Here is a 16,233-nt window from a genome sequence, read left to right as displayed (position 1 = left end):
CAAGGCATGAATGGAATCCAGCCACTACCCCTATCTTGGGGACCTGTAACGGGTTCGGCCTCACCCCTGCGGCGCCTCCTGCTGGTGACTCCGGGAATTAGCTCTGTTCCAGCATTCGGAGCGCCCTCTGCAGGCTGGTGATCCACCTGTCTTCAGGCCCCCGTGTCCCTCCCTGGACCCGGTGCCCTTTTACATGGGGTGCTGCCCCCTAGCAGTAACCCCTTTCTCTCTGGGTCTCCCCTCCTCAGGGAACCCTCACCCTCTATCCCCACCTTGCCTCAGTATTGGCTACTGACAGTCATTGTCTAGCCCCACACCCTGGGGCAGACTGCAGTATCAGCCTACTCATCACAGGCAAGGAGGGTTTGGACCTGCTGCTTTGGCCTACCCCTGGGCTGCCCTCTGCAACCCCCAGTACCTGTTGGCCCACTGCTAGGCCGCAGCCTGGGGCTTTCTAGGCTGGAGCTCCCCGGCTCCTCAGCCTTTTCCCCAGCCCTGCTTCACTCAGGTATCCAGTCTCAAACTCCTAAGCAGCCAGGCCCATCTCTCTCTGAAGGCAGAGAGAGACTGTCTGGCTCCTGGCTTCTCTGGCCTTCTTATAAAGCCCTGCTGCTCAGTTTGGGGCGTGGCCTCAGCTGCAGCCACTTCCCTAATCAGCCCAGCCTAAAGCAGCCGCTCTCAAGCCCTGCCAGGCCACTTTTAAACCCCTCACAGCAGGAGCAGGGTCCACCCTGCTACAGGACCCTAGCCACATTCTTGTGGCACAGACCCTTTATCACCCCAGGGTGAGAACTGGAATTTGCTGTTCATCTGCCTAGCCCCTGGATGCAATGGTGACCCTTCGGATTCTCCCATATTTAAACACAGAACTCCATCTCAAGGTGTGAATTTTCTTGTTTACTGTTTAACTCTCTTAGGAGACTTTTGTAGTAACTGTGAAGCAGATAACACATACATACTTTGCACAGGATTTTAACATAATTTCTCTTTTACTTAATCATATAAAGCACAAGAGAATACAGAACATTTAGAAAACACTAAACATCTTAACTGCAGTGCCCTTCACTAGCTCATCCTTCCCTGGAGAGTCCTTGGGAAAGCATCTTGGCTCAGGAAGGAAGGCAGAGTTCCTGCCTTATGTAGGCCCCTACATGCTGCAATGCTTCTCTCTCCTCTTGAGTTAGAGACAAAAGGGCCAAAACCTCCAATGCCCCCTGTTCTTGTGTATCTCCCTAGTTTATGTGCCTCCTTCCAACACCTGGCTTCCTTTATTCTGCCCTTTGGTAACTTTCCATTGCTCTCCTGTTCCCCTCTCCCTTCAAACACAGGAGGAAGTATCTTTTCTGTTGGGATGCAGTTACTCTTTCAAATAACTACTGTGGTCAAAGTACAATTATTTAAACTTAAATACTTTCCTATCATTCTCAGTGTGAGGAAGATATGCTTTTTCAGGCAGGTAAGGCATGGTGGATACACATTCATGATACAGCAGTTTTGATAGTAACTGCTCATGATAACTTCATAATGTCAACCAGAATTCATAAATTCTATAGACAGATTCTCAAATTGTATACTGTAATCATGGATTGCAGGGCTAGAAAGAACCACTGTGACAATCTAATATTAAGATATTACAATAAAATATTGTGATATTAAGGTATAGTCTCCTAATAATTTGCCTTAGAAAAGATTACTACCCAAACAGAGAATTATAGTATATGTAGGAAGCTAGTAAGTTCAACTTTTTGGCAGGATGATTCTACACTACAAGCATGGAGGAAGAAGAGTATTATAATTGGTATGTCTCTCTTAATAATAAAGTACTAAGAGATAATAGCTAAAATCGTCACATGTGCCACTATGGGCCAAATGGTCAAAGATGCCCAAGTCAAAAATAACAGCTGATGCTAACCTACAGCCACCATATTATGCAGCTTTTGAAATGCCAACTGAGAATAAGTCTGACCAGCAGAGTGATCAAACCTCTCCTAGAATATCTGTCAAGAGATATAAAGGCTATAGTGAGACCACAATGAAGGTCTCTATATAAAAACCTAAAAAACAGAGGCAGAATTGGGACGTGAATGGAGTGATTGAAGGTATGTCTATACTGCACGCTTCTTTTGGCAGTGTGTTGTGTACATTTGCACATAGCCTCCCTAACATGGGTATAAATAGCAGTGTAGCCAGTGAGGCATGGCTTAGGCAAATAGAGTAAAGACACGCCTGAAGTGTGTGAGAATGTACACAAGTACATACCCTGCAGGGCTCTCTAGTCAGCTAAGCCATGCCTCCCTGTCTACATTGCTATTTTTAGCAGCGTAGTGTCCTGCTCCTTCCTCGCTGCTGGAGTCTTTCCCAATGCAGGAAAAGACTCAGGCAGTGAGAGGCAGTGGGGAAAAGCTGTGTCAGCTGCCCACTGCGAGAGCCTTGTCCAACCACAAGGAAAGACAGCAGTAGAGGGGAAAAGGTCTGGTGGGGAGGGGGAAATCCCCACTGCATCCCAGCTCCCAGAGACTTTTCTCAATGTAGTGAAAGGCTCCAGCAGCAGGGATCTGATGAAGTCTTTCCCCACACTGGAGTCTTTCATGGACATGTGCACACAGTTTGCTTTTCACTGCATCATGTAACTACATGTACACTGACACTGGTGTGTAGTGTAGACATAGCCTGAGAGGTAAAGTTTTCTACAGCAAAGATTCTTAGATCAATGCAGGGGGAAGAAGAGGCATGCTGAGACTTGAATATATACTGTATATTAAGAAAGGTCTGGCTGGCTCACTAGGCCTTGGACAGTCTCAAACTTCAGAAGAACTATATCTCCATGAGGCTGGGGGAGCACAGCTTGCTCACTCACAACTCATACAGACAGGAGGAGGAGTGAGGAGCAAATGTGAATAACTCTTCTCCTTATGGGGCCCTCCCAATCTGGCATTGCCTGGAACTAGAAGTTTAACAGCAGCTCCAAAATAGCTGTATGTGGAATCTCAGCCTAACTGCCAAGTAAACCAGAGATATGCAGATCTTATAACCAAATAATTGAACTCTGAATTAATCTCTCTCTGTTTGTAATATTACATGTTTGTTTCTCAGCCACATCTAGAAGTAGTAGTATTGGGGAAAGGAGTAGGATCCCTGCATTCCCTCATCTTGAACTATAGGACTCAACATCCCCACTAATGGCACCAGACACTACCCTGCCTCAGCATGACATACTGGGCATGAAGCTAGCCTTCCAGGCACAACAGGTACTTTCCCAGAAAGTGATGTTAGCAGTAGCACCAGGACAGGGAACAGACCCCATCTCCATCTCAGATCTCCACAGCCCGAAGACATCAGCAAAGGTAGCAGACTGTTTTCTAAAATTTGAATTCTCCACAACATTTTCTGTTTGCCTTAACAACCTTCCACATCTCCCTTATAGTCCCTTCACTGCTAAATTCATACTTCTTGTCTCCATGCTCCCCTTCCTTCCTCCTCCTCTCCTTCTTCTTTCCTCTGACATTCATCCCTTATGTCCCTCCTTCCATTACTTTCTTTACCCCTAATCCCTTGCTCCTATACCCCTCTCACTCCACCTTTATACCGCATATACAAAAATATTAAAAATAAATAAAAATAAATGAATATTTTTGAAAAAAGAAAGACACAGAATCAATGTGCCCATCACCATTCATATCACTTTGCTTCTATGTTGGGCCCCTTTTCCCCAGACCTCTTCTATTTTTGTCTTTTTAGAAGATGAGTTCTTCAGGGTAGTGATCATGTCTTAGGGGATCTATACAACATCTATGACAATGGGACCTCAATCCTGATTGGGACCTTTGGATATTAATACAAGAAAGATAAATAAGTGTAACAACAACAACACCTGATTCATAATTTCTGCAAATTGTGGAAGTTTGCTCAGTTCCACCAGATTCAGCCACGTCATGTCAAGAATCCACCGGAATGGTTTGGGAGGGCAAGCTTTTAGATCCAGCGCTGCACCTCCTGGAACAGAATATTGTTGTGATGAAATACACATAAATCATGTTTGATATTTCTGTTCCATTGTGCTGAAATACTATAGGAATGCCAGTAAGCAATACAAGCTATGCTTTAGAACTCAAAGAATTATTATGGCAGTGGAGGAGGAAAAAAGGGATGGAGAATTTTTCTGCTCACATCTTCTCTCCTGCTTCTTTTTAGATTGGAAGAGAAGGATATCATCTAAGATTTCTACATGTTTTAAATGTGAGCAGTTATGTTCACTCCTCCAGGCAGGGCTGCCCAGAGGGGGGGGGGCAAGAGGGACAATTTGCCCCAGGCCCCGGGCCCCACAGGGGCCCCCACGAGAGTTTTTCGGGGGCCCTGGAGCGGGGTCCTTCACTCGCTCTGAGGGGCCCGGAAAACTCTTGCAGGGCCTGGGCCCCCGGAGCTTCTTCCGCTCCCAGTCTTCACCGGCGGGGGGTCCTTCCTCTCCGGGGCGGAAGGACCCCCCCACTGGCGAATTACCGCTGAAGCGGGGACCCGCCACCGAAGTTCAGCTCGGTCTTCGGCGGTAATTCGGCAGTGGGGGGCCCTTCCGTTCCGGGACCCGCCGCCAAAGTGCCCCGAAGACCCGCGGTGGTGGCCCCCCCCCCGCTGCCGAATTACCGCCAAAGACCAGGCTGCACTTCGGTGGCGGGTCCCGCTTTGGCGGTAATTCAGCGGCAGGGGCGGCCAGCCGCGGGTCTTTGGGGCACTTCGGCGGCGGGTCCCGGAACGGAAGGGCCCCCCGCCGCCGAAGACCCCAGGCCCCCGGAATCCTCCAAGATGCTCACTTGCAGATTAAATTTCTATATCTCACTTTCTGAATGCAGGGACCTCCCTTTAATATATTCACCAGTTCAGTTTAAAAGTATATGTTGGTAACACTGTATGAAATTATTTAATTTGGAAGCTCTCACCCTTAAATCTGAGAACCTCCTGCTAAGTCCTAAAGAAGTATGTACTGTTACTGATGAGCAATCAAAAATGTTATCCTTGTTCAACCTCTTGAACAAGAATATATAGTGGTTGCACTTAAGAAGTTTTCTCTGTTTTGAGATATCACCTATGTTAAGAAAGGGAACTGCTCTTTGAAACAAGTAGAATCTTTCAAAATGAAAGAAACTTTTCAAGTGTGACTATTATATACTCACTACAATATAATGTAGCTACTACCACAACCAAAGCGGAGCAGTATGTGTACACAGCCAGAGCTGACACCAGCTGTAAAGACAATTGACTTAGTTTTAAACATTAATTTTGTATAATTAATTTAAAATATTTGTTCATATATAGGACATAATCTTGGATCCATGTCACAATCCTTCAGATCTAGAATTTACAATCAGTATTCTTAATTTTCACAGAAGGGTACCTTGCTGTTTTGAATATTTATTTTATTACAAAATGATTTATTGCCCTAACATTATTTCCTGATTCTGGATTATTTTAGTGCACAGGAAATTCTTATGAATAAATTAACTTCCCTTTCATCTACGATGATGCAGTGTAGATTATTTTGCATTTACTTGTAAGAAGAGAAATATTCCTTTATGAAGAACTTCTCTCAAGACAGTCCTTTTTGTGATTAGTATAGAAGTAATGGTAAAATGGAATCTTATAATGTCAAAAACAATCCTTCACCAGCAGTGCTTACATGTCCAAAGAACAGAACAAACATTAACCAACTAACCCATCAGAGTTTACTGGAAAACCTGGGAAGGAGAAAGAAATTTTCAAAGGTAGAAGAAAGACCATCCCGAAGAGCTTAATCCTGGATGAAGAGCAACATAAGGCCCAGATAGCCAGGAGATAGTTGTCTCTCCTTATCTGACATGAAACTGAAGGAAAAGTGGTACAAACCAATTGTTACAGACTGGGAGAGGGATCAGGACACAGAATACAATTTCTTACCATGATTTTCTTTTTGTTAGCAGCTTCTTCCTTGATTTTCCACAAATGTGCAATGGTTTTTCTCTGTAAAATTTGAAGGTATTCCAGTGTTTGTTGCTCAGGGGCTCTAAAACTACTGCCATCCCCCACTTTAGGCCACCAGAATGGGAAAATTTATGATTACTTACCTGCAAATTTTCCTTTCTTTGAAGGGATACATCTGTGGCTATAGGGGGCAGAATCAAAGCTGACTGAACAGCTGATGAGGGACTAGCCCCCACCTTCTGGAGACCACCACCTCTTAGTTTTGAGATGCTTCCAAAGCTAGCCCCTCTGGACCGTGAAACACAAAATGAATCTCTTGTCCTGCATAGCACCTTGTAAAAATAAGTTTCACAGATCTCCCTTTTTCAGGGAAGTGCTGGATCTGTGGACTGATCTCTTTGAAGAAGCAGAACTTTTCAGCTAAGCAACCACAAATTCTCCCATTCTCTCTCAGAGCTAGGTCCACGAAGTCTCAGTGTGAGATTTTGTCAGCAAGGAAATGACAAAAATGTCTGTCAGAGAAAGTGACAAAGAGTCCTGTGGCACCATATAGACTAACAGACATATTGGAGCATAAGCTTTCGTGGGTGAATACCCACTTCATCAGACGCCGTGTCTGACGAAGTGGGTATTCACCCACGAAAGTTTATGCTCCAATACATCTGTTAGTCTATATGGTGCCACAGGACTCTGTCACTTTTTACAGATCCAGACTAACACGGATACTCCTCTGATACTTGTCAGAGAAAGGATTCCCTTACTCTAAGGAATCACTACAGTGTGCAAGACCCACTTGCCAAAGGCTGCAGTGGCTGACGATTATCTATCTTCTAAAATTTCGTAAATGTATGCAGGGATGATCAAGTTGCAGCTTTACAGATTTCTCTGGAAGGGGCCTGCCATTTCTCAGCCCATGATACAACCACTGTTCGTACTGAATGAGCTCTGGGGCATTGAGTTCTTTTGCTCTATATGCCTCAGCAATGCATCAACGTGTCCAGCAAGAGTCTGATGATTTAGATGCATTAGCACATCTTTTTCTTGGCTGAAATACAACCAGTAAAGCTGCTGTTTTTCTTATGTTCTCTTTTGTTTTCAGATAACACTTTAAAGCTCACCTTACATCCAGTAAATGCCATAGCTGCTTCTTTGGGTGAGAAGGATATGGACAAAAAGAAGGCAATGAGAATTCTTGTGCTCAATGAAAAATTAAATTTACTTTTGGAATAAAGATGGGATCCATTCTCAAAACTACTTTCAAAGCTCTCAACTCTGACACTTCTCTTGGTGAAGCGATAGCAATCAAAAAGGTAATTTTGATAGTCTAGTAATACAATGAAACTGATTTTACAGGTTCAAAGGGCACCTGAATTAAGGCGTCAAGCATAATGTTCAATCCCAAGATGGAGCTGTATGCAATTTAGGAGGATGCAATAGTTTGTCCTTCTGGTTGGAAATGGAAGATTTTCTGGATATACTCAAAATTGCAAACAGTGCAGAAATATGTACTTTTAAGGTATTAGTCTGCAAACTGATGTCAAAACCATCTTGTAAAAATTCCAGAACATGAGGCACTTTGGCTACATGATGCTGAATGTCTCTCTCTACAACAAGCTTTGAATTTAGACCAGATCCTTGAGTAAACCCCGTTTGTTGATTTTAATCCTACATGCTAACGAGTTTCAATGAGACCAACAGAGTAACCCTTTGGTTCTAGAAACTTCCTCTCAAATCCCAAACTGATAGATTTAACTTGCTTGGATCCTGGTGAAGAATTGGACCCTGGGATAACAAATCTGGCCTTGGATTCAGGAACAGTGGTGGCTCCACTGACATATTCACAAGATCAAGAAATCAAGGAGTCCTGGGCCAGTGTGGCACCACCAAGATCACTTCTGCTTCCTCCTTTCTGATTTTCTGTATTACCCTGGCAATGAGAGGCACTGGGGAAAAGCATAAAGGAAGCCCTTTGCTGACTAAGTCACAGGACATCTATGCCTAGGGCTCCTGGTCTCTTAAAAATGGTCTTAAAAATACAGTACCTCTTAGACTTTGCTTGATGCTTGCAGGATTACTATGCCGCTGTAGAGGAAAGCCTCAATGCTTTGGTGATTTCCTATATGAGGGGAGGGGCAGAGGAGTCAGAGGTAAAATGAGATTGCTATTCCCTGAGGAACAAATAAAAACTATATAAGCTGGTTGGGAAGAGCTGAACTGCCATCTTGTTCCAGAGACATAACTTCTGATAGCCTAAAATGGAAGATGGAGCTTAATCTTGGAGTTGCTCACAACAGCCGGGAACCACCTCGAATTCCACAGGGAATAGGCAAATCCCAGTTATGAAGAATCATGGTAGAAGCTGTGCACCTAAAAGCACACTTTGAAATAATGTAAATCAGAAGATAAAAACAAAGTTTACTTTCTACTATTTCTAACTTTAAAAAGCTCAATAACTCACCAAAGGAAATTCAAACAATTATTATTTTAAATACAAACACCTTTTTAATGTTTTACCTTTAATAAGTGCTTGGAACTCTTTGGGTTTGACCTGCCCTCTCTGAAGATCAATTTTTAGTGTCAGAAGAAGGGTAAAAAGAAATTTGTGGTATTCATAAAGGCCTCTGACAGAATATGTAAAAGTTTCAAATGTAAGATATTCAATAATATTTGAGATTCTTTTCTGCGGCAAGGGAGACTTTTCAGATCTAAAGTATGAAAACAAAATACAAAGCAATAACATAATTAATATAAATATTAACTGGAATGGAAAGACAAAAATTTCAAAGATAGAGAAATCTATATATTCTTACCTGGCCATGGACTGATCAAATAACTTTAGGAACTGAGCCAGTGAAGTCTGGTACATGTTATTGACCATGCTCATTTCTGTGATAAGAAAATAAAGAATGCTTCCTCGTGTAGCAGCAGGTCGATATTCCTCTTGTGCAGTGTTAATCTTCACTTGAGTTTCTGCTGCCACATATAACTTTTCAGATACTTCAGCAGCTGTTTGCTTAGTTGTTCGCAGTACACCAATCAAAGATTCATCATCTACTAAAGAACCTAAAAGGACAAATATGAAACATGTTTAGAATAGATTTTAGAATTTCCTATATGTAGAACTCAAAAATGAAAATTACAGAAGTTATTTACCTCAAACTGAAAAGATTTATTGAGTTTCACAACTTTTAAAAAATTCAGGTTTAGCAAAACAAGTACAAAAATCAAAATACCAAATTTTATATTTAGTATGTTAGAGAACTGCACTGATGCTGATGAAGATTTGACCGTACTCACGCAAGCTACAACTGTGCAGTGTGTCTGCTTTCACATGCATACGGTTTAGTACATCCATACACAGCACTCCTTGAAAGAATTTCAGGTTCTGTGGATTGGTTGCACTGAAAAAAATCAGTGAGACTTAGTCTCCTAAATTGCTTAAGCACTTGTAAAATGTTGCCCCTTTTCCTGCAGTCCTTAGAGCAGATAAATTTAGAGTAATATTTAATTAAGGCATTGTCTACATTGGAAAGCTTTTTTGACAGTTTTTCTCACTATAATTATACAGGTATAACTAAAACAAAAGAGTAGGTCCATGCTGGTTTGTATAAAGCGGCTTAAGCTACATCCCTTGTGAGTCATAGCACGCACAAAAGGCTCCCTTTTTTTTAAATATCTACACAGCACTCTGGGTAGATATTCGAGGATGCAGTATTCCATGACTAGGTTTGTTTATTGCTGTGGATTGTGGGATACTTATCAGAACCAACTGGATTTCTGCAACTTGGGGTCAAACTTCCATGAGTCTGTCAATGGTATTCCATAATTCACCTGGTTTTCACTAACCAGTGCTGTTTTCAAACTGTTCCAGTTTCGAGCTGCTGTCAGACAGCACAGAGGAATCACTGCAATCCTAAACATCATTAGTACGAATAGGGAGCTCCAGATATATAGGCAGTCATGCAGGCGGGTGGCTGAGTAGAAGATGGAAGACTGATGCTACACAGATACTGCTAGAGGAAGAGGAGGATGAAACCAGGAAATTATATCTGTATGACATTTTCCTGGTCTGGCTTCACTTGATGGAGCACTGCTTCTGGGCCTGGCCAATGAGAACCAACTGGTGGAACAGGACAGTACTGCAGACCTGGTGTAACTAGTGTGGCTGCAGAATTTCAGAATGCAAAAGGTCACTTTCATGGAAAGCTGTGTAGAGCTTACCCCAGAGCTTCAGTGTTGGACCAACAACATGTAAGTTCCCCAAAACACGAAGAAACATGTGGCCATCATCCTACCGGGTCTTGCAGTTCATCAACAGAAAGGGGTATTTTTCCACATAAGCCCTAGAAATTGATCACTCTGGCAAGTTCACTAACATTAACGTGCGTAGTCTAGAAAGGTCAATAATGCTGGGATTTTTGGAAATTCACTTATGTTTTATGTAATGAAAAATGGAACTTTTACTCCCAAACCACTATGGACATTACTGGGGTGGTTCCAGCTGTTGTTCTGGGAGGCCAAGCTTACCCTCTGCTTCCCTGACTTATGAAGCCTTTTATGGGACACTCGTATAAGAGAAAGGAGCTGTTGAACTGTACCTGGAGTAGCAGCATAACAACTACAGAGCATGCATTTGGAAGAATGGAAGGAAGGTGGAATCTCATGACAAGGCTGAAGAGTCCTGAGCGATACCTGCCTTGTGTTAAAGGTGCTTGTTGTCATAATATCTACCAGACATGGTGATGTGCAGCCAGTGCCTTGAAGAAAGTTTCTAAATCCACCTCAGTAGATACTAATGTGACAGATTATTTTAATATAGCACTTAATACTGGATGAGGTCCTCTCTGCAATATTGTTAACCTGGTTCTCCAGCTGGGTCTCTAATGGTGTCTGCAGTTGAGTCTCTGACTGGCTGTAGGGAGTGCTGAAGAGATTGTAGCTGTCCAGGGGAATTTCCTCCTGGCTGGGATCCATGGTTGCCTATGTGGTTTCCAAAGCTGACTCTTTCATTGTGGACCAAACTGTCCAAACATTTACCAGCAGTTTGTTGTGGCCTCTTGGGCAAAAATCTGTTCTATTCTATTCTAGTTCTTATATGGCACTTATCGTTGTAGTAGCTGAATGCCTTCTACTGGTGCAGTAAGCAATGTGGTGCGCGTGTGCACACACACACAGAGAGCTATCTACGTATGCTAGAGAAGGCAGGGAAAAAGAAATGGCTCCTGAGAAAGTTCTCATCTCCTGAACAGACAAGGTTTAACCTTACTGTAGAAAGTTCCATCGTGTCAGAGAAATGAAGTTGTCAACGATAATGTTCATCCCAGAGCTTAAGGCAATCTTTTATATATCCTGGGCAATGCAGCACCTTGAAGATAAGACCCAAGACCTTGAATTTGATTCAATATTCTGAGGAAGCATTTCACAGTATACAAGTGTACTAGGAGCATTGCAATTTTTGTAATTCTGCCCTAGATCCTTGTCTTTGATGCAGCACCAGCATGCATCCTGGGAATACTCCTTTGCCTGTATTTGCTCTGCTAAACACCTGTAGCTCTTTGTATTCCAATGACTTCTGGAAGGACCGAACTTGGTCCTTATCTGTCTCCAGAGGTCACAGCAGGATCTCCTAACATAAGCACACACAAGCATGATGGCTGTAATGGACTTTGGGTTCTGTGAACTTGTCACAAGCTGGATTTGCAAAGAGATGCACTTAAGCGAGTGCTGGTATTTAAAGAGTGGGGACATCCAGTCAAGTGGACCCCAAGCAGTAGAGAGTGCACAGGTAACCTAATAGACCAATCAAAATGAGAAGCAATCTCAGAATCATAGACATGTAGGGGTGGAATATACTTCAAGAGCTCCTGTGCTGAGGCAGGATCAACCTGTTCTTAAAAACATCCAATGAGAGGACTCCACAATCTCCTTTGGTAAACTATTCAGTACTTACCTATCTTTATAGCTACAACATTTTTCTGAGTAACTAATCTAAATCTCCATTTCTGCAGACTAAGCCAACTACTTCTTGTCCTACCTTCATTGGACATGGAGCACAATTGATGACTGTCCTCCTATAACAGCCCTTAACATATCTGAAAACTGTTATTAGGTCCCTCCTTAGTCTTCTTTTCTCAAGACTAAACATGCCCAGTTTATTTAAACCTTTCCTCATAAGTCAGCTTTTCTAAGCCCTTTATCATTTTGTTGCTCTCCTTTGCACTCTCCAATTTGTCCACATCTTTCTTAAAGTGTGATGCCCAGGCTTGAACACAATATTCCTGCTGAGGTTTTACCAGTAATTGTTCTGCTGTGCTCAATATCTCCCACATCTTACAAACACTTCTGTTAATACATTCTAGAATGATATCAGCCTTTTCCACAACTGCATCACATTGTTGGCTCATATTCAATTTGTGATTCAATATAACTCCCGGCTCCTGTTCAGCAGTACTACTGCCTAGCCAGTTATTCCAGTTATATGTATTTATGCATTTGATTTTCCCTTCCTAGGTTTAGTACTTTGTACTAGGCTTTATTGAATTTCATCTTGTTGATTTCAGACCAATTCTCCAATTTATCAAAGTCCTTTTAAATTCTAATCCTGTCCTCTAAGGATCTTGCAACCCACTCACCTTGGTGTCATTTGCCAATTTTATAAGCATAGTCTCCACTGCTATCCAAGCTACCAATGAAAATATTGTAAGGATGGACCCTACATGTTTTCCCAGTTTGATAGTGAAACACTGATAACTATCCTCTGAGTAGGTTCTTCAAGAAGTTATGCACCCACCTTATAATAATTTAATTTAGACCATATCTCCCTATTTTGTTTATGACAATGTAATGTGAGATAGTGTCAAAAGCCTTACCAAAAATCAAAATATATTATGTCTACTGCTTTCCCCCTATTCATTAGGCAGTAACTCTATCAAAGGAAATTATGTTGGCTTGGCCTGATTTGTTCTTGGCAAACCCATATTGGACATAAGTTACCACTCAATCCTCTTGGTGCTTACAAACTGATTGTTCAATAATTTGTTCCCGTATCTTTCCAAGTATTGAAGTTAGGCTGACTGGTCTGTAATTCCCTAGGTCCTCAAAGCGATGTGGAAGGGTGGTAGAAGGACTACCTGCAGTGGCATAGCTGTTAAGAAATGGTGATGTATCTATATGAAGTTTTCAGCACTATATCTCATTTAGAACTAGAATCAAGTTGCTTCCATGAAGATTAATTATAGTGGGATAAGACACAAGATCATGCAAAATATCATTTGTGTTTGGATGCAAGACAGTTTATTATTTTTTGCATAATCTAAAGATATACTTTAAAAAATCCTTTCCCCTATAGACAAGGGCTCAATGTCCTTTTCTCTTTGTTCTCTTTTTCAGATATCAGGAGAGTGGGACATGCTGCTGGCAACTCCCAGGAGAGTCAGTCCACTAAGATACATGTGCATAGGGTAACCAGACAGCAAATATGAAAAATCAGGACGGGGGTGGGGGGGGGTAATAGGAGCCTATGTAAGAAAAAGACCCAAAAATCGGGACTGTCTCTATAAAATCGGGACATCTGGTCACCCTACATGTGCATAGTGAGTCTAAAAAATGATTTTGGCTTTTATATCCAATCAGGACAGGTATTTTTAAGAAAGCTGCTCCATAATCCTGTTTTATTGCACAATGGACTGGTATAAATGTGCCTAGTTGCACTAACTTCAGAGCTACACCAGTTTACAGCAGCTGAGTATCTGGCTGAAGTAGCTTTAACTCTCTTCCTACTATAGCTGCACTGTAGGTGTTAAACCCCCACTTCTCTGGCAATGTAAAGGGACCTTAAAAGGAATGTAAGTGATTATACCCCATTTAAGATGCCTTTAGACTACCAGAGCAATATAAAGTGCCTTTCTTCAATAGAGGCAGTGATATACTAGCTAAACAGTTTTTTCCTTTGTGGAAGAGACATTCCCCCTCAGAAGAGACACCTATAATAAGAACCACACACACTCCTGATGTTCCTACCAAGTCAGCACTGAGACTTAATTGTATTCTGCATCTACATACAATACTGATGCACAACAGATAAGGAGTCAGGGTTCTGATATGGTGATCCTCTTTTAGCTGTAACGCTCCTCCAGATTTAAAGAGAGCAGGTACCACAATAGGACAAAAAGGGAAACTGGTCCCCATATATGGTACACAGAGCCAAAAGAGTTTCCACAGACTCATTAATTCATTTGGGTGTTGAGGATCTCCCTGGAGTGGAGATACAGATGTTCCAGGGCCTTTGGGGCAGGATTCAACACCGAAACTATTCCACAGCATCTACACCAGTTTCAATGGCAGATCTTCGGATTTCTCCTTCTCTGACCTCCCTCATATTCCCTTTCACCAAACTATACCTCTATGAAACTTTACTCTGTGCAAATAGTAAAGATCCCCTGTGTGACTTCATCAGATCTGGCCTCTCCCCAGTGGAACTATACCAGTTCATGCCCATACATACATAGATGAGCATGTCTAGAGGGTTCATCTCAAATGCTAGTCACCTTCTTCCACTTTCCTTAGATGAGCTTCTGATAAAGGGTAAGTGTGGTTTAATATACTATTTTTTGCTTTGTTTATGGTTCACATAAAGGCCCTTCCATATTGACACCGATTAGTTTATTTTCCCTATAAAAATCCCAGTTTTTACTCATTAATATATAACCTTTAGTTGCGCTTAGTTTATAGAGAAGATTGTCTTCCAATTCTTTCATCTTCCGCTTATTAAAAGTTACATCTTCCATGAGTTTAATTCGCTCTCCCTCCAGCTCCTAGTATCAGAAATCAAGAAAATGATACAACTGTTTATTGACTATACCACTGCATCATATTTAAAAAGCACTTGCCCATACTGCTGCTTACTAGAGCTTCTATTTTATTTCAGTTATATTTTCCCTATTTAAATAAATATTTCTATAACTTTTTTATTTCTTTGTTTAAGTAGCATGTTTTTCCTGTGTTTATCCAGCTTCAAGTATCTTAATAAATGCCAAATTGCAGTATATAATTTCTAATTCTGATACTAGCACACTTTTGTTCAGAAATTTCCGTTCTGAAACTTAATAAAATGTTAAAAGATTGTCAGTTTGCCCATCTTTATTTGCATTTTTCTTCCCACATATTAAAGTTAGATAAACTAGTAAGTACCACTATTGCACAATTAGTATTGCAGTTCTTTGTTCATCTTGCTAGCTTACCTGTTTCTCAGTAAGAATTACTCTTTTCAGTAACTGATTCTCAAGTCCCTTCATTGTAACAGTGAAATCAATAACTGATGTTTTAGCATTGATCTCAGGTGTGAAAGCAGGATTGGGTAGTTTTGTAGTAATATACAGTTTAAATGTAGTCATTACCTCTACCTCCTTATCACCAACTTTCACCTGAAGAAAAAGTTAATAAGTGTCAAGTGACAGCAAATTAATTTGGTTTTAACCAGTAATGCTAATTGACTGACTGTGTACAAACCATGGAAACATTTACATCTTTGAAATAACAAAGATGAAAATTAGTATATTTGTTTCATAGGTCAAGTTATGAAAAAAAACAAGCTCTATCAGTAAAGCTCAAGAAACAAAAAGTGATTAGCAGTTATGATTTGTTATAAAAGTAGTATTAATCTCAAGATACATAAAGGAACTACTTCCAGTGTGGGGCTTCAGTGACTCCAAGGGCATTATTGTTATAATCTTGAACTCAAACATAACTAATCACAGCTCAAGACTCAAATCCTGAAAAAATGCTGACCTTTACGGAAATCATGTTTCTTTCACAAACGGAGCAGAGGAAGAAATTAATGAATCAAGCAAAGTAGAATAAATAGTTTTGTCTTATATTTATTACAACAAGATGAATTTGAAGTATCTCTGCAAAAATAAGTATCTTATTCAATCACTTTTATAAAGTACTCCATACATCAGTTACGTATTCTATCCACACAGCTGTTTTAAACCCACAAATCATTTCCCACATTCTCTAAAATCTGCATGTGTATGCTCTAGTGCAAAGAAGTTTAAGCAGCGGGTACAGCTCCTTTATCATGCACCCATAGGCTTACCTGGGCTACTTCAAACACGACTCCTGGGGAGAGTGTGTAGGGAGGAGGTATTTCCACCTCACCACTATTGCCTACCCTGCTCTGGCAACTCAATCAAAATAGCGAAGAAAAGAATATTTAAACAGTTTTATAGGAGACAATTCTCATTACCACCAATAATCTGGACTACAGCCTCTGTCAAGTAGTCT

The 16,233-nt window shown here is 41.3% G+C and overlaps 1 protein-coding gene across 1 annotated transcript in view; it reads right to left on the bottom strand.

Annotated features, from left to right (window-relative positions):
* DNAH8 (dynein axonemal heavy chain 8) overlaps positions 1–16,233 on the bottom strand; it is a 594,173-nt gene that overhangs the window by 58,948 nt on the left and 518,992 nt on the right. The window contains exons 77-81 of the mRNA XM_045010583.1: positions 15,189–15,371; positions 14,657–14,762; positions 8,760–9,012; positions 8,464–8,654; positions 3,872–3,993 (exon numbers count right to left, since the gene is read on the bottom strand). Of these exons, the coding sequence (XP_044866518.1) occupies positions 3,872–3,993; positions 8,464–8,654; positions 8,760–9,012; positions 14,657–14,762; positions 15,189–15,371 (855 nt within the window). The remainder of the gene's footprint in view (positions 1–3,871; positions 3,994–8,463; positions 8,655–8,759; positions 9,013–14,656; positions 14,763–15,188; positions 15,372–16,233) is intronic.

The sequence above is a fragment of the Mauremys mutica genome, chromosome 3 (genome assembly GCF_020497125.1).
Source record: "Mauremys mutica isolate MM-2020 ecotype Southern chromosome 3, ASM2049712v1, whole genome shotgun sequence".
NCBI classification, from domain to species: domain Eukaryota; kingdom Metazoa; phylum Chordata; order Testudines; family Geoemydidae; genus Mauremys; species Mauremys mutica.
The sequence above is the reverse complement of the archived record's forward strand: the minus strand, read 5'-3'. Positions and strand labels throughout refer to the sequence as shown.